This window comes from Camelina sativa, chromosome 14 (assembly GCF_030686135.1).
Source record: "Camelina sativa cultivar CO46 ecotype springtype chromosome 14, ASM3068613v1".
NCBI lineage: Eukaryota > Viridiplantae > Streptophyta > Magnoliopsida > Brassicales > Brassicaceae > Camelina > Camelina sativa.
Genome location: NC_141893.1, coordinates 24,679,732 through 24,701,946, shown reverse-complemented (window position 1 = coordinate 24,701,946; position 22,215 = coordinate 24,679,732). Strand labels below are relative to the sequence as shown.

Here is a 22,215-nt window from a genome sequence, read left to right as displayed (position 1 = left end):
ATTACTCAGCCTATGTGGACATGTGTTCTGTACATAGAAATTAAAGGGTGCGAGAGAGGACTAATACTTGAGGAAGAGAGATTCAGTTATGGACGTTGGATAAAATGGATTAGAATCATCTCATAATTCACAACATTCTAAATTTATCGAAAAATGACGACAAAAAGGCTATTATGCTAATAAGCTAAACAAACAGATGCGATGTCATAGTGGTTTATCAGGGGGTTGGTCGGACTCAGGAGGCGGAGATGGCCCAAACTCGAGGTTCGGGTAGACACCTGGAGGTCTCTCTCGGGGTTGGATCGAGAGCAACTGTGTTGAATCACCTACGACATCTGCCCACCCATAATGTGGCTCAGCCCTTCACCAAAAACATGATCCAAAGATAGATTAATAAACCACAAAATTAGATAATATGTTTAGATGTAAGCTCTCTCTCTTACTCATAGTATGTTTCTTCATCCACCACTATGTCCCAGCTTTCTCCCGTTGTACTCTTTCCGTACTTATGAACTTTTCTGCAATCACATACATAATAATATTAGGCCTCTATTGTTTCAACTGCTCATATATGCATTTGCAGTTACATTTGAAAAAGTTGCATTTTCATATTACATCAAAGGGAAAGAAATCATGTTGTGGATTCATTTAGTAAAATATATACACTAAGGCACAAACATCCGAGACAGTAATCAAAGTTCCTTACCCGTTTCCAAAGTGTTCCTCTCCCCACGTTCTTGACCAACCTACAAACATGTAAGATAATCGAGTCACATGGGATCAGAAACGTATCAAATGAGATGAGAGAAATCAAGGAAGAAGAAGAAGAAGAAGGAACTCACGGTCGCTGTTAGGTGATACATGCCATGTCTCTCCCTGACGTGAACCTATCCCACTGAAAAATTTCTCTTCCCACTTGTCACCCCATTTGGTTCCCAACTCTGTCTCAGCCCATTTGTCAGTCCTGGATGGTTCACCAATAACAAAATCTCAAATCTCTTACAGAACAATGTTCAAGTAACTCCCATCCCCGTTTCTGGGGATCACTCGGAGCTTATAGACTAACCAGTGACCGAAACGTTTAGAACTTGTAAATAAAACAGAGTAGTTAGAAGTGAAAACCATTTGAGTACAGATCCTCTTCCATCATAATGTTCTCCCCACTTTTCCCACCATGACTGCTCATTTAGTCTACCATATTTATGTGCTCCTTTCTCTGTCCACCCTTTAGCATCGTACTTCTCCCACCTGATTGTCAGTGAATGATACTATTAGTCTAGCAGCATATGTTCCCTAATGTTCAAACAAAAGCACTTGTGTTGTCATTGACCTACCATTTCTCGTACCAACCAGCATTTTCGGTTCCTGATTTTGCTTGCTTTTGTGCACTCCTTTCTATCCTCGCTAGATTACTGCAATTTAACCAGTTTCACAATGAGACGACTGTAAGAATCTAGCAACGTGAAAAACTTTAGCATAGATGCTAAAACTGGTAAAGGAAATGCTAGAACAAAGACCTCCACTCATCTTGATGAAGCACTTCTTGCCAAGTTTCCCACCAAGAGTCCCCCTCAGCAATTTTACCAGATTTCTCCACACCTACAAAAAGTTCACTCCACTGGGGTGAGAATTTGAAAAAACGAAAACACAGAACTTGACACACTCAAAAATCATCATGAAGTACCAAAATTCCAGTGAAAAAGGGGAAATGGAAAGGAAGTGAAGCAAAACAAACTAAATATAAAGGTAACTTCCACCAGTTTCAATGCGGGAACAACACCATTTAAACATCCCAATTTTCCCACCTATCAAACCAGGTATGATCTTTCCAGAAAAGCAAAAATAACGGAATAAATTTAAAGTAGAGTAGGATAGGAATACAATACCTAATTCTTTGTATCCAGTCCAGTCACTTTTCTCCCACCACTGTCAAGGATATCAATAAATCCGATTAAACACGTCCACCTGGGGTGATACTCCATGGGGTTACGAAGAATAACCTCAAGATAACTAGACTGAGGGAACAATAATAATTCAATCCTAGTATTTTAAGATCTATAACTTTCTTCTCATTAAACTCATACGGTCGGTTTTCTGACAAGGCAAGCACTAGTAAGGAATGGTAAATATCAATGGCCACAATGAGAAGAAAAGCTAAGGGAGTCTGTCAAGTTTAACACTAGGGGTAACGATTTTGTACCGTTTCGGTCCACTCAGAAGAGCCATCATGAGATTGACCACCCATCCTTGTCCATCTACATCTGTACCCATTATCTCCCAGGTCCTGTCCACTTTCTCTAAACCAACTACTTCCATCTTCATTAGTGCCAGACTCATTGACATTCTCATTCAACAAATCGATCCCCCAATCCTTTTCATTAGCAATCCCGGTGTCTACAATAATCAAAAATGACATGGTTAGAAGTATCCGTCACGGTAAGACATCTATATAAAGTAGCAACATAACTCGGAAAGCGGATAAAGCCATATAAGAAGTAGATTAACCTCTTTTAGGAGGAGTATCACGGGACTGAGGGCCAGTAAGCCTTGGAGTACAACGAGGGTAGTACTTTTCTTGCTTTGACAAAAATCGAGATCTGCCAAAGCCAAACCAATTTATGGAGCTCGTCATTTCACTTTGAAAACAAAAAAAAAGACTCACATAAACAACATCAAAGACTTCCTAAGAAGCCAGCCTTACTAGAAAAGAATAAAGAACATACTGAACAAAACAAAGCCAGAAGCATTAATCATCATATACACAGCCTTCTTCAATTGAAACAAGAATCTTCAAAAGCAAGGATACCAAATTCAATTGGGGAAAATCAAGTCCATTTACACTTACTTTGGCGAGGCAAATGGCACAGCAGATGAAGAAGTTTTGATACCGGCACCGTGGGCACTCGTCTTCTGATCGAAACGCCGTTCCTCAGACTTCTCGCAGCCCCCAGAGCGACGAATCGGTGCGAGCATATCTGCAACGCAGCTAAATCTTCGAATCGGAGCTCCGGTTTGATCACCATCGAACCATAGTAGTTTCCTTTTCCACTTCGTTAGGCGCAATCCATGATTACTTCTTGTTCCAACCCCGAATCGTCCGAGTTTGATGTCTAGAAGAGAGACTGCGGAGCTTGCCGCCATTGCGCTCACAGACTCGCCATGGGTATCAAACTTGAGAAATGAGAAACCCTAGGATGCGAATTTGCACAACTCTCGATCCGTGGAAGCGAGCGAGCTCAGAAGAGAGAGAGAGAGAGAGAGAGAGAGAGTGAGAAAGTGTTTCAGTTTCAGTCCAGTAGAGAAGAGACAGCCCGAGGCGAGAGATTATATATAAGGAGGGTATTCAATCCGGGATAACCAATCTGATACCGACCGATGCGATCTATTCCTAACCGAGAATACTCGAATCCAAAATTGGAACCATATATATATCTTGGGTATGATTTCTTTTTTGGTCGAAATTGCTATATGATTTTAAATACAATATAATCTAATTAAATTAATACACAATAAACTAATACTTTGATAAATCAATATACTTTTTAGTTTTTTGGTATAATCAGTATATCAATATATTTAATAATTTCATTAATCTTATTTATATCGTGACACATGTCAAATATACTGATGAGATGTTGACATGTGTCAAAAAATTATTATTTTTCATTTTTTTTTCAAAAAAGTTTATTAAGATAATAATATAGAAAATTATTATTTTTCAAAACAGCTAATTAAGCTAATAACATTTAATTTACATAAAAATTACATCATTATATCTATAAAAAAAATTCCTAAATCAAAAAGAAAAATTGACAAAACTAATATATTTCCGTTGTACACTAACCTTATATTATATGTGTTTTCTCAATTAGATTTTGACATGTATAAACAAAAAAAAATAATTCATGAAACATGTATATCATTATTAATCAAGAAATAGTGAATAACAAATCTAAAAAAATAACAAGTTATGTCAAAAGAATTATTATTTTTGAAAAGTAATAGGAACAACTAATTAAGAAAATAAAATTATATATACATAAAATTTACATATTTATATTAAGAACTGCTTGACCGAACAATTGAGATGCGATTTTGTAATTTAAGAAGCTGGAACGGTAAACCATCTTAAAATTGGTTTCAAACCTGATTTATGTGGTTTTCTATCGAATTTGGTTCGTAAATCGTTTAAATCCAGGTATATAGAGAAATATATGATGACTGTTGATTCAGGTAGAAATAAGTTGAGAACTTACGATTCGAAAATATTTGAGAAGAGGTCATAGTTCTAAGTAGCTTTGGTACAATGCGATACTTCTGAGGAGTAAACAAAGCATCGATTCTTAACATGATTATGACATATATCATGTTTGGATTGTTTATATATTTTGTATATCTGAATTATCTAAGACTCTATATATACCATCATGATTATAATATGAGGGATTTTCAAAAGGGAATTTTGCCAAAAATACCATTATTTAATAATTTTTTTCTGCAATGCCACATTTTACAAACATATAAGAAAATGCCAAAAATCGGAAATGTGGCATGGTGTCGATTGGCCAATTTGCCCTCAACGCAACAATGAAGAAAAACATGGCGGGAAAGTCTTGTGCTTTGTCGTACGTTTTGGCAGATATGACATGACAGGCATTTAATGTGGACAATAGGGGTGTTTGTTGGAATGTGAGAGACAAAATCTGTATTTGTTTTTAGATCTGAAATTTGGTTTTTGTTACGGTGGTGGGGCAGAAAGGAAACGAGGTGAGGTTGGTGGACAAAATTAAGACACAAAACGGGAGACAACGTTAACAGGTAATGTCTGTCCGCCATTAATGGTGTTGGTTGGAGAGTTAATTTTGTTTTAAGAACAAGTTTTGAGCAATTAATGCTTTATGGTCTAGATATAAAAGGAGAAAAATTCAAATTTTGTTGTGTTTGTAGGTTTGTGAACGCAAAAATGGAAGAAACGGTGTGTGTCTATCGCGGTGAATGGAAGTGTTGTGATAGTGGGGAGTGGAAATTTGTACCTTGCCAAGGTGAGATGGCAAGGTGTGTCTCAATTGAAACAATGTGAAGTGTCCGCGAGCTAACATCTGCAATCGAAGATTTATTCCATCTTAACCCAAAGATAAACACCGTCGTTATGAGCTCATGGTACCCAGCTGACAGGTCAATATTCTCGACAGGCAAAATGCCACCGTTGTCTATCAGTAGTGACGTGGAGTTTGCCCAGTTCACAAATAGACGGTGTTTAGATGGAGGCCGGAACTTGGACGTCACAGTCACCGATGTGATAGACGGAAATATAGGGGAGTGTGTTCAGATGGGTGATACGGTTTTCCGTCCCAAGATTCAGGGCTGGATGATAAAGTATTGGTGGCCCATGTTGAGGAAGTCGATGCTTTTTACAGGGAAACATGGAAGAAAAACAAAGTGGACAAAGAAGTGAATCTGATAAACAGTGGACAACTCAACAGGGAACGGAAGAGGACAAGAGAGAAGGAAGAATTGGTGGACAAAGCCACGAAAGCGTTGGTGGCCAAGAGGACTAAATTCAGTTGACAAAGGTCGTCGTCAAAGGGGGTGGACAATCTACCAGAGTCAAGTGTGGTGGACAAAAATAATTTCACTTCAGTAGACAACATGGTTGACTCGTCTATGATGGACAACAACACTCCGAGTGTGGTGGACGAGACGTTGACGATAGTGAAGGAGATCTGCTCGAATAATTCTCATAAACAGACCAATTTACCAGAATCGTCTATGATGGACAACAATACTCGGAGTGTGGTAGACGAGACTTCCACGATAGTTAAGGAGATCAATTTGGATAATTCTCAGAAGTCGACCAATTCACATATTGTTGAGAAAAACATGTCCTCCATTGGTCACAATTCGCAAGAAGCCTTGTTAGCTGAACATGATCTGAGTAAAAAGGAAGATGAAGAGGAAGATTATGATTTCGATGAGTGGACAGATAGAATTAACAATGATTATCCATTAGATTGGGATCCTTACAAAAGTGTGGGAGGGTGGAATACGGATAGTGGAAATAGGGTCAGCGAACTTGTTAATGAAGGCCTTGGTGCTGCTATTACAGTTGTACCATTAAATGATGATTTACCAGTGGCACCATTAAGGGATGATCTACCAGTTAGTGATGATGCAGTCGTCGCGAATTTAGGTGTCAATGAGGACTCCGATTTCATGGTACGGGCAGGTGTGATAGATGGGGAAGACCGATTATTGTTGGCAGATGCACCACCATTCCATGATAATATGCGCGGTGCACCAAGCATAGAGAGGAATATGGACCTGAAAAGAGGAACTGATTCAATTTATGTTGGCCGTGTATTTGCTAATAAGATGGAACTACGGAAGGCTTTGTCTGTTTATGCTTTGAAAAGGCTTTTCACATTCAGAATTTGGAAGTCTGACAAAGGGAGAGTCATTGCTACTTGCGTAGATAAGAAGTGTGGTTGGCGGATCTATGCTACTACACATCCAAATTCTGAAAATTTGGAAATAAAAACTGTTACGTTGAAACGCAACCGTGATGTTTCATGCAGGTCTAGATATGGTGAGAAGGCCTCAGCTCAGATACGAGCCGAGTTATTGAAGTCTAAATTTGCCAACGGGAAGAAAGGGCCTAGGGCTTGTGATTTGCCTAGTATGGTTTTGGAAGAGCTAAACGTGACTATTACTTACATGAAAGCATGGAACGCGAAGGAACTGGCTATTGAGGCTGCATGTGGGAATGAGGAAGACAATTATCGTTTTTTGGCAACTTATTTCCATTTGGTGAAGAAAACCAATCCGGGAACAATAAGCAACATGCACACAACCGTTGAGAAGAAAACGGGTAAAACATTGTTCAATTATCTCTTCTTTGCTTTTGGGGCTTCCATCGCCGGCTATAAGTACTTGCGAAAGGTTATAGTGATAGATGGCACTACAATGAAAGGAAAGTATAAAGGGTGTTTCGTTGCAGCTAGTGGACAAGACAGAAATATGTAGATTTATCCTCTTGGATTTGGTGTAGTTGAAAAAGTGAATGATGCTGGTTGGGCATGGTTTTTTAGGAATCTACAAAAGTTTGTCCCTGACGAGGAAGACCTTGTATTTGTTTCTGACAGACATGCGGCTATTTTGCTCTGCTCTTGCGAAGGTTTAGAGTTTACCCACTTGCGCACCATGCAACCTGTACTGTCCATCTATTTAGGAACGTGAAACATAACTTTGGTTGCGAAGGTCTAGCTGGAACAGTTTCTAAAGCTGCACGAGCCTATACCATTGGGGATTCTAGGTATTGGTAGAGAGAAATAGAGCTTCGTGATCAAAGGTGTGCGGATTATCTGACGGAAATAGGTTTTCCTCATTGGACACTTTCACACTTCCCCGGAAATAGGTACAATATAATGAGTAGCAACATTTCAGAGTCACTCAACGCAGCAATGAAAAAGGCTGTTGAATATCCGATTGTGTGAATGGTTGAATTCATTAGGGCGATGCTGATGAGGTGGTTTTGGTGTAGGAGGACATTAGCCGGCAAAACAAATAGTAAGTGTACTCTCGAAATAGAGGATTTGTTAATAGACCATCTCAAAGAGTCAAAAGATTGTGGTGTGTTATCAGTTAGTAACTGGATTTACCAAGTTAACGATGGGCATGGTTGTGTTTTCACTGTTGATTTGGAGAGAAAAACATGCACATGTAGGGTTTTTGATGTTCTCAAAATTCCATGTTGTCATGCTTTGTCTGTATGTCGTGTAAGGCAGGTGGACGAATACTCACTTGTTGATGAGTGCTACTTTGTTAGAGCATGGATGAAAAAGTATGAAGGCCTCATTATGCCGATCCCAAATGAGAAAGATGAAGACAATCCAGCGGAGGTGGCAGATGGTGATGTTAATCCACCGCGAACAGCTCGGGGTGGTGGCAGGCCAAGGAAAGTTCGTATTCCTTCGAAGGGAGAAGTGCATCACGTAAGTATACATAATTATACATCACAATTTCACATTAATGATTCATGTGGAAATTTAGTAACATTTAAATGTGTGTGTACATTAAAACAGAAAAAAGGGTGACCAAGTGTGGAAGATGCTTTGGACGTGGGCACAACAGGAAGACATGCTCTGTGTTGATATAATAGTAGTTCTTATCGTTTCTGCGTTTTTTTGGAAATTAGAAATGGATTATCAAAAGGAACCCACTATTTTTGGGTCTGGGTAATATATTGTCTACGGTAGTAGACAACATATGCCGCGTACGGTATTTGTCATCTATATTATCTTCCGTTTATGTGTACTTTGTCCTCTAGATGTATGTTTTTCTTGGTGGACAACATACCGCCTATAATGTTGTCCTTTAATTCATTTTGCGCGTTTATGAAACTTTGTGCACGTGAATGTCGAATATATCCTCTTTAAAGTTGTCCTTTAATTCATTTATTTGTCCTCAATCTTATATTCCGCTGTTGTCTACTTTGTCCTCCATTGCTGTCGAATATATCCTCTTGTCGCATTTATTTGTCCTCAATATAACGGATTTATTGTTCTACTTTGTCCTCCACAAAGTTCACTAAGGACTACCACGTTTTTGGGATTAGTAGACAACATCTTAAGAAACTTTGTGGACAACATCTTAATAAATTTTGTGGTGGACAATACTTTTAACTTCAAATACTGTTGTCTACAATATTTTAGTCTTTTACAAGTACAGACATACCATAATACAACGAAGACAACATAGAACGACAATTAGGGTTCGTCGAGGATAGTGGAAATAGGGTCAACCAACGAATTAGATCTAGACTGATGTCCTATTTAAAAGCAGAATAGAACATGGTAACGAGGACGACAAAGGCGAGGAAAGAAATGGCAACGTATAAGAGATCTGTGGGACATTTACTGCAACCGGACAATCTGGTTGAGGCTTGTTGATTACTGGTATTGACTACCAACTCATCCCTTAGCTCCGTATATCCATCATAGCTTGCACAGACATGTTGTTGGAGTTCTCTCAGTTCTTCGCGTTGGAATTTTAGTTTAGCCCACATCATAGAGGGTTTAACGGTCTCACCATCAGGTCCGCGAGTGAGGTAAGGAATTCTGTCCTCTTGCTCTAGGTTCTTCATCTGTAGATCATGAATTTCATCGAGCACAGCTTTGTCCCAAGACTTTAGTAGATGAAGACCACCGTCCTAGCCAACAGTATTGAAAGAAGGAAAATTATAAAAAGCAAATGGGCCCACAAGGGGATCTTATAGTGAGAAGATGAGTTTGGGAGGCTTACAAACTCATTTTGACACTTGTAGAACATCCGGCCGCCACCAGAAGCCAGATCCGGTTCAAGATACATCGTCCCACCACAATTGCATTTCTTTGGGATGCCAAACTTACCATTTCTACGGTCACGGGAATTAACGGATGAGGCATCTGAGGGAGATGATGAAGATGGTTGACTGTAGCTATATTGCCCCATCTTGGTTAGATACGAAATTAGGTTAAGGTGGCAAGAGTGTGGGTAGACAAGGGGAGTCGTATCCTTTTAATGGGGGGGGGGGCAAGTGGTAAAGGTCTCAGAAAATTATAAACAATTGTGATTGTTTGTACTTAATAATTTAAATATTTAAAATTACAATGCTTTATTTGACAACATGCAAGTTGCATATGATGATGGAACGTATCAGTAGAAACAAATAGGTTAAAAAACATAACAATAATACATAAGGAAAAGATTGGCTAAAACATACAATGGACAACAAATTTGTACTCACATACGATGGACAAGATTGGCTAAAACATAGGATGGACAAGATTGAGTAAACATAGTATACAAGATGGGTTAAAACATACGATGGACAAGATTAGCTAAAACATAAGATCAACATAGTAGACAAGATTAGCTAAAACTTAGTAGATGGACAACATTCATAAGGTCAACAATAATCATTTAGGGTATGATAAACAAGTTTTTATATCGTTGGCAACGCCACCAAGTGTAGCATGCAGGGTAACGTTTGCATTCACAACACGCGTCACACAAATCAGGACTGATAGGGATCTTTCTCTCCAATTTTGACAACGGTCGAGGTCGAGAATTTGCTGATTCTCCACCAATCGCGACCAAATCATAAAAAACCATTTGTGCGACTACGTCGACCTCATTCTCGTCATTAAATGCACGTCTGAAGTTTGTCATAAGACTAATACCCTCCTCGGTTTCCTCTACACATAACATCAAAATTGTGAGAGTAAATGTCATGGAGGAAGATGAGTGCCATTTAACAAAGAGGAAGCTCCACTTGTAACTGAGCATGGGAATGGCAACTCGATAGTCATCATTCCTAGCTACAAATCTAATGGCTTCTAGATACATTGCAGCTGGGTTTCTTGCTCTAATGGTACGCACAAAGAAAGGGCGAAATAAAGACCGCCTATTAACAACCATAGGATTTTCTTGAATAAGAAGGATAGAGGCCTCCCTCAAAACGAACTCGTTGAAAGCGAGTCTCAAACCATCGGGGCCAACAGCAATAAGTGGTCCTAAGAACTGAAAACCGGACTTAGCGACGAGGCTAACGATGTAAAGTGTAATATGTTCTGGAAGGGAAAGTAAATCTATCATGTTTAATTCTGAAGTTCCAAACACAAGCATGAATGTCATAGTTCATCTTGATCAACCTTTATAAAGAAGGACAACTATTAATGAAGAGTTGGTTGGTGGTTGATTATGGTGTTGATGAAGAAGAACAATTATTAATGAAGTGTTTGGTTATAAATATTTTTAGGTAACATTCATTGCTTGCGTGTGTTAAAATTTAAAAAGTTGGTATGCAATGTATGTTAAGTTCAACTATCACTAAGTTATATATAAATTGTCCATCACTATTGCAGTCACTCAGTATCTATTACTACTGAAGAGTTGGTTGGTGTGTTGGTGGTCGATTATGGCAACTATTAATGCAGTGTGGATGAAAATATTTACTGTTTTCTCCAAGAGAAACTTGTTCAAAACAACTATAAAACCCTTAGCTAAGGTTTGTAGTGAAGGTTTGCTTGGTTGTGTTGGAATTGAAAAGGTTAACAGTGAAGGTTAGCTTAGTTATCTATCAACAGTAGTTGTCCGCCATTAATTTTTTTTTCCCATCGTGTAGGAAGTCTCCTAACTATCGTACTAAGTTAAGCAATAGTCATAAAACAGTACCGATACATAGTTCATCAACAAAGAAAAAGAAAAAAAAACATATTGTATCAGGAACTAACTTAGTGAGAGTACAAATTCCTCGTACACATCAATGGCGAAGCGCATCCTCAGCTTGTCTACCATGTCCTCTGTTAGTCCATCCAGACTCAGACCTTGAGCGTGTAGTTTTATGAACTTGCATGTCACATGCCCACAGTCGCCTGTCCGGTCGTTCTGGTAAACATCAACAAGCCTCTCAAACGTGAATACGTTAGGGATAGTGCAATCAACTGCATCCATATCTACAAACTCCCTAATAATCAAAGGGAGCATGGCAAGTAGGGGTTTCAACAGCCGCGACAATCTCTTGGATTCATTGTTCACGATGAGGGGATCTAGGATGAATGCTTGTCCTAACTTCAATTTAATTACACCAGCAACCCAATGACGCTTCCCCCAATTCAACGGTACATACACAGTAGCAACATCGGTATACCATCCCAATTTGGCAGAACGGCTAGGGACTACTCTTTTGACATAGTTCTTGATCAAACTGTTCCATCTGAATGATGCCTTCTTCTTCGTCTTTAGAAACCGTCCATAATCTTCAGCAACTCTCTGTGTAAACCATGTATCCAATACACCAATCTTTCCCTGTAAGAAAGACTCACCTAATCTCCTACACAATATGCTAAGCATTGCTTCCATATGCTGTGTAAAAAGTATAATTAGTGAAAGGGTAGATATTTCCCATCAATAAATAGACAGAGAATGTACTCACTGGAGAATCGACCCATTTAGTAGGAGTATAAATGATTTCAAAAAAATCCCTCTTCTCACGGTGTCCGTCAATGATATACTCTCTGTTAACCAATATGTTAAAAGTGTCAGAAACGTTGATGTTAGACAGAATATATTATAATGTTTAGGAAAATTACTTTTTCCTATAAGACTCCAGCTTTGTTAAGAACTTTGCTCTCAATGACGCGAACACAGGCCGGAAAGGCATGTATACATGGACTACAGATTCTAGGGATTTGGGGCAATTGAGTTTGCTCATCTGTAGTGGATCGAGAGCGTTTCTTTGTAGAAGTTAGGGTAGTTTCCTGTTCCATGATAATTAAAATTGATACACATTTACCAAATACTTAACGAAACAACGACAGTTACACAACTTACCTCGACTGTGGTTGAGTTATTCCCGGCTTCTCTACCAGATTCATCATCTTGATTTCGTCCATCATATACTACAAGCTGTTTTCTACCATCATCCTCCACTGTTTGGTGATCGCTTTCCATGAAAAGATCCCCATCTTCCTCTTCATCTTCTTCCTCATCGCCTTCTTCTTGCGCATCCTGCTCTTCTCCTTCTTCGTCCCCCTGATCGTCCACCCTAACATCGTCCACTCCATCATCGTTCTCTCTATCATTCACTCTGTCCTCGTCCTCCTTCACCCCAGACTCGTCCCCGTCCTCCTTATCCACACAATCTTTGGATTCAGTACCAACATCAACTACATCATTCGTGACACCAATATCTCCTTCAGATTCGCTACCACTAAAAACCTGAACCCCGTCATGGGATTCACTACCATTCCCATCATCCTCATTACCTAATATCTTTCCAGTAGCAGAAACATCTTCACACCCACCCTGAAAATTTGAACACGAAAATTATTAAAGTTTCACTTTCCGGCTTTCTTTATGAATCCGGAAAATAGTAGTCAATGAATACCTGATCCGCGGCAATAGAGTTATTTTTGGTGAGAATCTCTGGAATACCATGCATAAAGGTAGACCATGCTTTATTATCCCGCAAATCAGTGGGCTGTCTAGAGACGGTAGCACCAATAGACCAAGATGACTTGTTGATCCCCTGCAACAAATCTGAGTGCTTTATATTCCTATCAAACAATCCTTTCTCTCGTAGAGTTTTGAGAACATCATCAACAATGTCGTCTCTCATGGCAGCCCTCTCTACAGACAACATTAACTCTATCTTCGATGTATGTTCATTGATTCTCCGGTCTACTTCATTAAGCAAGGCTTGAGGAGTTAGACGATCAGCAGGAAACACCATTTCCTCTATAACGGAAGTTCTACCTTTTATGGTAGATTTTTTTTTCTCACGAGATTCTGCTTTAACTTGTACCTTTGGTTTGGGTTTTGGAGGTGGTTTCTTAGGTTTGGCTGCTTCTTTCTTCGGATTTTCCTTATTAGCCACTGCTGTTATTAGTGGTAGATGTCCGAAACCACCATGCCAGTCTTCTTTTTTAAAAATATGACCTTCTTTAAGCTTTTCACAGATGTAATCCACTCCCACATCATGCGTCTCATCCTCACCCCAGGAGTAGTCTTGGATGTCTACATCATCATCACCGTGTAAAATGCTCTCAACATCAACCTACGAAATAGATTGACAACATGTTACAAAACGGATACATTTCTTTGATAACAAAACAAAGCTTAACACGACGTCCGCATACAGAACTTACCTCCGGGTGTAGCTCTGTATCCAGGATGTTTGAATTGTAAAAGGTTTTAAGTTTAGTCAAATGGAGCACAGATCGATCAGTAAATGTTTGCTCATCCATTAAGTCAGGAAGGTATTGCTCTAATTGGGGAAGGACATGGAGAATAAAGAGTTGGAAAGCAAGTGTGAAGCCGTGTGTTTCTGTATGGGACTGATTTAGTTTTTCAACAAGCTTGTGTAAAGTTTCTACTTTCTCACCGAATTTGACCATCTCTAACGTCTTAAGAATTGACATCCGCCCCCAAGGATATTTAACAAATGTGTCGACATCTTTCACCATCTCTGCAACTCTCATCGAGGTTCTCACATTAGAAGAGTCGCAGACTAAAATACCTTCAACTATGACAATAAGTGCCAAACGTAGCCTTCTATCCGCATCCGTTCTTTTTGATTTTGGTAACCTCTTGTCAAGCTTCAACAGATTAACAATATATTGTATGTTGTATGACTTCTTAGGTCCAATAAGAGTGTGATAGTACGGCTCTTCACCTTCGCCAGGAATCTGCAACTTAGAAAGAGTTTCTTCAGAAGGGAATTGACCGCAATTCAGTCCCGTAATGATTCCAAACTCTCTCAAAGAAAACCGTAAGGGATGACCAGCAAAGACAAACTACAACTCTCTTTTCTTCTTCGTTACGAGAGAGCGACAAAGAAACTGGTGGACAAGTTTGCCAGAGAGCGAGCTCTTCCTTACTGGGAGTTCAAACAATCGCCCAAAGCATGATTCTTTTAACCACTTAAACTCATCATAACCATCTAATACTTCAACAATATCCAGCAGATACTCCAGCTTAGAGTAGGAATTGATACGACCTTTGACAGGATATCGATCTGTGGAGAATAGCCTAGGAGGTAGGGGAGCCGTGAGAGTCTCATGGTCTTGATGTAGTGAATCAGAGTGCTCAACATTAGATTGCCTGTTCAACATACAGGACAACAACATTGTTAAACAAGTAAATTATTATGACAAAGCCCCAGATATTAAGTATGAAATTGTATACAACTTTACTCGTAACCCATTTTTAGTATGGTCTACAACCGTGGAGAAGATAAGAAGTACTTCCATTAAATTAGAGTAAAACAAATTGTGAGAAGGACATGCTTTTTAAAAAAAACCTACAGTTGCCATTAGAAGAGAAGGATATATTAAAGGACAACTTCATCTTTTACGAAAGACTTACCAAAGGACATTGCAAGTTTATTTAAAACACTGAAGCAATGGACAAGTTATATGGTCTACTATGGTGGACAACCATAAAGGACAAACTACGTTTAAGGTTCTTTGTTCTACTATGGTGGACAACCATAAAGGACAACTTTATCTTTAACGAAAAAACTTACTATGGACATTACAATTTTTTTGAAAACATTTAAGCAATGGACAAGTAATATGAATGGAAAAGAAAGGTTATCTTGTCTACTATGGTGGACAACTTATTTTTTGAAAACATTTAAGCAATGGACAAGTAATATTAATAGACAGGAAATTGTTCGGCTATAAGTAGAAGATTATATTGTCTACTATGGTGGACAACTTATAACAATGGACATAAAGACTTACGCTGAGCGGCTGTTGAACTTTGGAACTTTCGGAATTGTTGCACTTCCAAATGTGTCGCCGTTGTCGATCATTTGGTAGTAATCAGTAGGTTTGGTAGGAATGGTCCCAGATCTAGAAAATAAACATTTGTATAATTAGATAAAATATTTGATTTATAGAAACGGTAAATTAGCCTGTAAATGGATCTGGGACAAACCGAAGTGGTGGCCTGTGGTGGGTCTCTAAGTTGGTTCCTGAGTTGTCACCCACTAGCGCAGTACACAGTGCAGATTTGTGGTTTGTCGTTTTGCCGGAGTTAAGGGTAATCGTATCTTCAGATTGGGTTGTTGGCCTTTCACCGACACCGGACTCGCGAATTGGGGGGTCGCCGCCAGTTCTGGGTTCCGGACTGCTTCTCCCGGGAGAACCAGTTTCAGATGAATTGGACGAATTTGAAACTTTGTCGTCTTTAATGATTTTATTGATCTGGAAGTCGGCGGGATCCTCATCGGGCATTTTTCGTTATTGAACAGTAAACCCTTATCGAAGAAGAAGTTATGGAGACTGGAGAGAAAGAGAAGAAAGAAGCGGACCGGTCAAATTTTTACAAAAAAAAATAATAATAAAAGATTTGGATTTGGATGATCTTTTCTCTCACGCGCACAACGACGTCTGAATATTTCTGAGGGTTATTTGGTATTTTTGAGTTAGAGATGTGGCATTGCGGAAAAGGTTATAGAAATGTGGCATTTTGCTTAACTTATTTACTGTTCATAGCGTTTCCGTTAAATAACTCTTTTCAAAAATACCCTTTCATGGTGTTTATTTTCAAAAATACCCCTTTTCAATATATAAAATAATTAAATTCTAAACCCTAAACCCTAAATACTAAACCTTACCTCATAAAAACTATACCCTAAATATAAAATTGAGAACCCAAACCAAAAAAATATTTCTAAGAATTAATTTAACATATTGTAATTGTGTAAAAGAGGGTAAAAATGAAAATGTTCAAAAAAGGGTATTTTTGAAAAAGGGTATCTCAAAAAGGATATTTATAACAAATTTTCTTATAATATTAATTTTTTTATTTTTATTATGTTATATTAACTTTCTTTCAATTTCGCAACTTTGATTGGGTTGGTCATAAAATCATTGTAATAGAGTAGATAATTTTCACCAGTTGTTCATCGAAAATATATTTGGAGTAAAACAAATTCATGGTTAAGGAAATGATGTCACAAAATTCTTTTAGTAATTATAAGAACTATAATTATGCCAAGCAACATAAAATTTGTTTAATTTGTTTAAAATACATTTTTTTTAATGGTGAAACATATAGTAAAATTGTATGTGGTTACTACATTATATGTTGATTTGATAAATTTTTTGCATGTAAATTATTTTGTAATAAGTTGTGAAACGTTTTTAAAATTTGACAATAATAATATTTTTAATGATGAGTATTTGGCAAAAGTTTTGGTGGGATATAATTTAGCTTTAGATTATTGTAATAATTGTTATAATATATTAAAATATTTAAAATGTAAATAAGTGCATGAAGGAAAATACAAATATGATTTTGGTGGGATATAATTTAGCTTTAGATTATTTTAATAATTGTTATAATATATTAAAAATATAAAATATAAATAAGTGTATGAAGTTAAATACACATTAGTGTAATAATTGTTATAATATATTAAAAATATAAAAATATAAATAAGTGTATGAAGGTAAATACAAATATGATTTTTTTTCTAACTAAAATTATTAATATATTTACTTCAAGAAATAAAATTTATTTTTATATTTTTAAAAAATTGTTAAGGATTTAGGATTTATTATTTTCAACCATTTTAATACCCACATGATGTGCGGGCTCTTATCTAGTTAATAATATACCATGGTGTTGTTAGTATTAATTTATAGAAGTTTTAGTGAAATTATAAATTAAAAATAGATTTGACTCAAAAATAAATCCAAATTTAAACCGAAACCATAATAAACCATTTTAGTTTGAATATCCAGACAAAAATTCCAGATTGAACATTCTTATTTATTAATTATATTAAACTATTGCTTAACTTATTTATTTTGTTGATATTCAGTTTGGATAACTAAAGTAAATGAGTTTTAGTACTAGTGGCCGAGTATTGGATTCATATAGGAGTTATTTAACTCCTTATATGGTTGAAGTACTGATGCTCACTCAACAATGGCTGAGGTGATCAGTTTAACCCTTTGCTTCTGATTTGTATTTATTTTACATTGGTTTTTTACTTCTGATTTCTCTTTACTATTCTACAGGTGGTTCTTATAAAGCAGAAGCTGATGTTGCTTCCATGATGCAGATGTTGGATGATGTTGCATTCTTTGAATCCCTTGGTTAGTATAAGTGTATAAACAATTTGTTTTTACTCTTGTTTATACACAATTCTATTTATTTATGACCATTGTTTTTCTTGTATAGATTCTCGGAATACACAGAATGATACTCAGTGACTCTTGCTTGCCTTGGTATAAGTTATGTATTTCCATTTATGTCTTCTAAATACTAGTTAGATTATTGAATGTTTGAACTTGAATTACTTATTGTGTTTCTCTGTTTTTAATGTTTACAGGTAGTAATATAATTAGGAAGCTGCTCTTTTTGTACATTTTGATGTGGAATAGAAGCATTAACATAACTCGGGAATAGGAAAGTGGTAGCTGCTCTCTTTTGTGGTTTTTTGATGCGGATTAGCAGCATGCACCATGCAACCTTGATATGGTATTGATTCAATAGCTTTTACCTCCTAAACAATGAGTTGGTATTGATTCAATTTTAATCAAACTATTATTCTGAGGGCTTTTAGTCCATTCTTTTGTAAATCATGGGTGCATATGGGACTGTAATGATGTGATACATACTTACAATTATTAGGCTCAGTTTTTTGGCTACTTCGGTGCAAAATAACCGAAGTAGTGAAGATTCAGTTTGAATTAGTAATGCAATAGTTCTCAGAAAACCGATCCGATTAACCCGAGTCCCGAATACACCGAACCGAATAAATTTCCGGTCCAATTCGGCAAGATTTCTCAAAACCCAAGTAAGCAACAAACCAAATAAGCTGATCTGATTAAGACGAAAAACCAAAAGCCCAAGGCTACACACAACCTCCTAGGGCCCCTCGATCCTCTGTCCCGTCCCAAACACACACTCCGCCTTGATACCACAAAGGCAACCAACCAGACTCAACCATATTCTCCGCGTTGTTACCTCAACGTAAACAAACGGGTATTCATGGCCGCATCGTCATGCAGCACTTCGGGCTAGTAGCTAGCTAGACACCAAAATGTCCCTTCTGTGAGATCCCTCTGGATTAGCTCACTGGACATCCACATCACATGTTGGGAACAAAGATTGACCTCTAGCTACGAACCGAGACATTTAACTAGCGGACTAGCTAGGACAAGCACTTAACTCTAAATCTAACGACGACAAGAATTAAGTACTAGGACACAACTACACAATCAAGCAAGATAAACAAGCATCACATGCAAGCAATCAAGCAATCAAGCAAGAGCATCACACACAAATCTAAAGAAGCAAGAAAACAATCAAGCATCCTAAGATTTTCTACTCATGCATGCAACTCTAATTATGCACCCATCCCATCATTTAAACCCCCAAGTTTAAATGTTCACCAAATATTTAAATTAATTCTCCAAATTGTTACACATGCATGCGGCTTTTTCCGTCCTGGAGATTCTCGCATAACTTTACAAAAAAAAAATAACTGTCCAATGGACTGATTTTCCATCAAATTCATGAGGTTAAATTTCTAATTTTTAAGCACACATATGGCTCTTTTTCTCCCGAAGATTCTCGCATGACTTAAAAAAATAACTCTCCAATGGACTGATCTTCCATCAAATCCATGAGGTTAAATTTCTCAATTTTTGGGCACACAGCTTTTTTCCTCCTGGAGATTCTCGCATGGTCTCACCAAAGATAACCCATACCGTAGACTGATCTCCCATCAAGTCTACGAGAGTTTAACCTTCCCAAAACTAACATGCAAAATTATTTTAACAACATGCATGGTCCCCAAATCCAATTTTAAAGTAAGAAAAATTCTTACTAATTTTTTCACCGATCAAAATGATCCCAAAACCCCCAAAATCACACATGCAAAGCCTTCATTCTTGCAGCTGATTTGTGAAAATATTTTTCACCGATCAAATGATCCCAAAACCTCCAAAATCACGCATGCAAGGCATTTCACACTTGCAGCTGATTTTTTTTTTAAATATTTTCCTTTAGACTTCATGCACTTCTCCCCCAAGAATGCATGCAAGCCCGTTAACACTTCTTGTCTTCATGTAATCTCACTAGATCTACATGCAACATGGAAAAAAAATGCAACATGCAACACATAAGGGCTGATGCAAGAGCTAGAAAGCTCATGCATCTCCCACAACAAACAAACCACAACTCACCTTGATTTTGGAAAGAACTTGTCCAGATTGATCTTCACCACACCAACGCCGATCTGACAGCACTTCCCCTTGTTCTTTAGCTTATACCTCCGGCAAGACCTTTTCTTCTTCCTCTTTCTTGCTAGAAAATCTCTTGGTTTTACTCTTAGAAATTTGAGAGAAAAATTTAGTATAGTTTTGGTGTCTTTGAGAGGTTTTTGGTCGAAAATGAGAGCAAAGAGAGTTATTTATAAGCTCCTTGGTCGAACTCTTGGGCTAGGCAGGTTGCAAAAGTGTGGCGACAAATGTCTCCTTTTTGGCATGGATTTTGCCACGTGTTTCCATCTTGGCTGCATGTGGCACGTGTATCTCACATGCTGGGCGAAGGAGACTTAAACCTTCTCCTTATCCTTCCTTTAAATTTTTTACCAACATCCCCAATCATCTAACATCGAACTCCTTCGTTGTCCCATGGTTCGCGTCTGTTCGAGACTTGGTGACTTGCTCCACAAGTTTACTCGGTCGTTCCTCCAGATTTTTCTTTCTCCATCTTTCCGAACCTTTTCCGAGTTCTTCTATCGAGTTTCCTTGTCCGGTCCGTACTCATTGATAAGGGTCACTACATTCTACCCCCCTTAAAAGAATTCGTCCTCGAATTCTAATGTCTCGATCATTCTCTCTGTGATGTCCATAACTTATTGTCATCTGTGTTTTCCTTCGAATGTTTCCGTGACCACCGTTGACATCACCGTTGGAACATTAACTCTATTGAGTGGCGTCAATCAAAAGCTTCTACATCTCCATTCTTACATAGTTCTCTTTAATCCCTACTTCTCTAGGTTATTGTTTCCTCAACATAACCAGTGTATGCAATCCTCCTAGATCCATCTTCATACTCCTCGATCTTTGTTATTGTATCATCCCTTTCTGGTACATTTTACTTTCACCATTTGTTTCCGGAACCTTCAATAATCTTCCTTGATCATCTTGGGCATTTACTCGCGTTTCTTAGTCGTACTCGCGACTTGATGTGAACTTCTCCATTCACCGTTTCAAGTTGGTTCAATGGAACCCTACTTGGTTCTTGCCACTTGGTAAAGCGTTTGCCTTGTGCTCCTTCTCCTCCATTATTATTATTAATTTTTTTTTGCATCCTCTTTTTCTTACTTAGTCGATTCTTGCATCACACTAATATACCATTTCGATTCTCACACCACTCTCTTGGTTTGGCTCTGTCTATTGCCCATAACTTAGCCTCCTCCCTTTTTCCCAACTTGATTGTCCCTCCCAGGTCAATCATTTCAGCTTTTCCCAAAATTTTCTTTAGCATTCTCTCTTTCCCAATCTGATTGTCCTTCCCGGATCAATCGTTTCGACCTTCCCTCAAATTTGCCTCCGCAAAAATTCTCTCTTCTCCTTTTTTTTTATCACCAATTTCCTTTGTCTCGCCTCAGCTAATTCGAGTGTCCTCCCGATCACTCTCGTGCTGTCGCTAGTTTGTCAGAACGCGTTCTTGCGGTGTCTAGGTGAATCCTCAATCAATCATGCCAATTCAACACAATCTCAAATATATGGTTAGTTATGCAACATATATGCAATCTAAACCATCATGAAAGCAATCACCCACAAACAACAACTACCACACAAAGGGTTAGCAAGCAATCACACACAACACACAACCACAAAATGCTAAAAACTTAGCACTACTTCTCTTAATATCTTACACCAAAAGATAAAGGGTTCTGCTTGCTACCAGGTTCAATATCTAGTCCTCAAGAACTAGATAGAAATATTACATACCAAAATAAATAAGTTCCAACCTTTCCCCCAAAAGGTTGATACATAACCCTACTCAAACGACTAACAGGTGCCTAGGTTTCTCTCAGGAACTTACACATTCTACACTCACATTGCTCAGGCGGCTGGCCGTTACTTGGTTCAGAGGGTGGGATCACAGAGGTCGAGGCCACAAGGACTAGAGCTTCACCTTCGGTTGGTTCACTCTCTTCCGGTCTCTCAATTCGGTTCGGGCAATTGTGTCCTTGGTGCCCAAATGCAAGACACTCCAAACATACCACAACATCTCCCAGATCTAGAGTGCACAGGTTTGCCCTCCAACAATATAGGACTCGGTGTCCGTTCTCTCCACACGCCACACAATAGGCCGTGTTTCTCAACTGTACTCGAGAAGGATTGGTCACTTGCTTCTTGGCCTGAGCTCTAGTCCTTGGCATTCCCCTCAACGGTCGCATCTCCTCACGGCCCGTTGGTTCTATGATATCGTTCAAGTACTTGGACCGCTTTTCACTTCCTTGTCCGTGTTCCAATCGGACAACCTCATTTTTTAGCTGGCCTTCCTCGGTCCACTACTTCTACTTGGTCACCTCTTGGTTCTGGGTCATGTACCATCTCTTGGTCCCTTCTAGGTTCACTTCCGGTGGTTATATCATGATCCTCTTCGGGTTCACCCCCGAATTCTCTTGTA

At 38.2% G+C, this 22,215-nt stretch overlaps 1 protein-coding gene and 1 pseudogene across 1 annotated transcript; one reads left to right on the top strand and one right to left on the bottom strand.

The window, feature by feature from the left end:
* Positions 1 to 81: 81 nt before the first annotated feature.
* Positions 82 to 3,441, bottom strand: LOC104742107 (protein EARLY STARVATION 1, chloroplastic). Its single transcript, XM_087483563.1, has 11 exons — positions 2,846 to 3,441; positions 2,506 to 2,597; positions 2,201 to 2,394; positions 1,887 to 1,926; positions 1,518 to 1,599; positions 1,335 to 1,412; positions 1,123 to 1,248; positions 843 to 964; positions 707 to 746; positions 444 to 518; positions 82 to 361 (listed from the first exon to the last, which is right to left on the bottom strand). Exons 1-11 carry the CDS (start codon positions 3,139 to 3,141, stop codon positions 205 to 207), a joined length of 1,302 nt encoding a protein of 433 aa, XP_087339689.1. The 5' UTR covers positions 3,142 to 3,441; the 3' UTR covers positions 82 to 204.
* Positions 3,442 to 5,649: 2,208 nt separating this feature from the next.
* Positions 5,650 to 8,093, top strand: LOC147928558 (uncharacterized; annotated as a pseudogene).
* Positions 8,094 to 22,215: the final 14,122 nt, after the last annotated feature.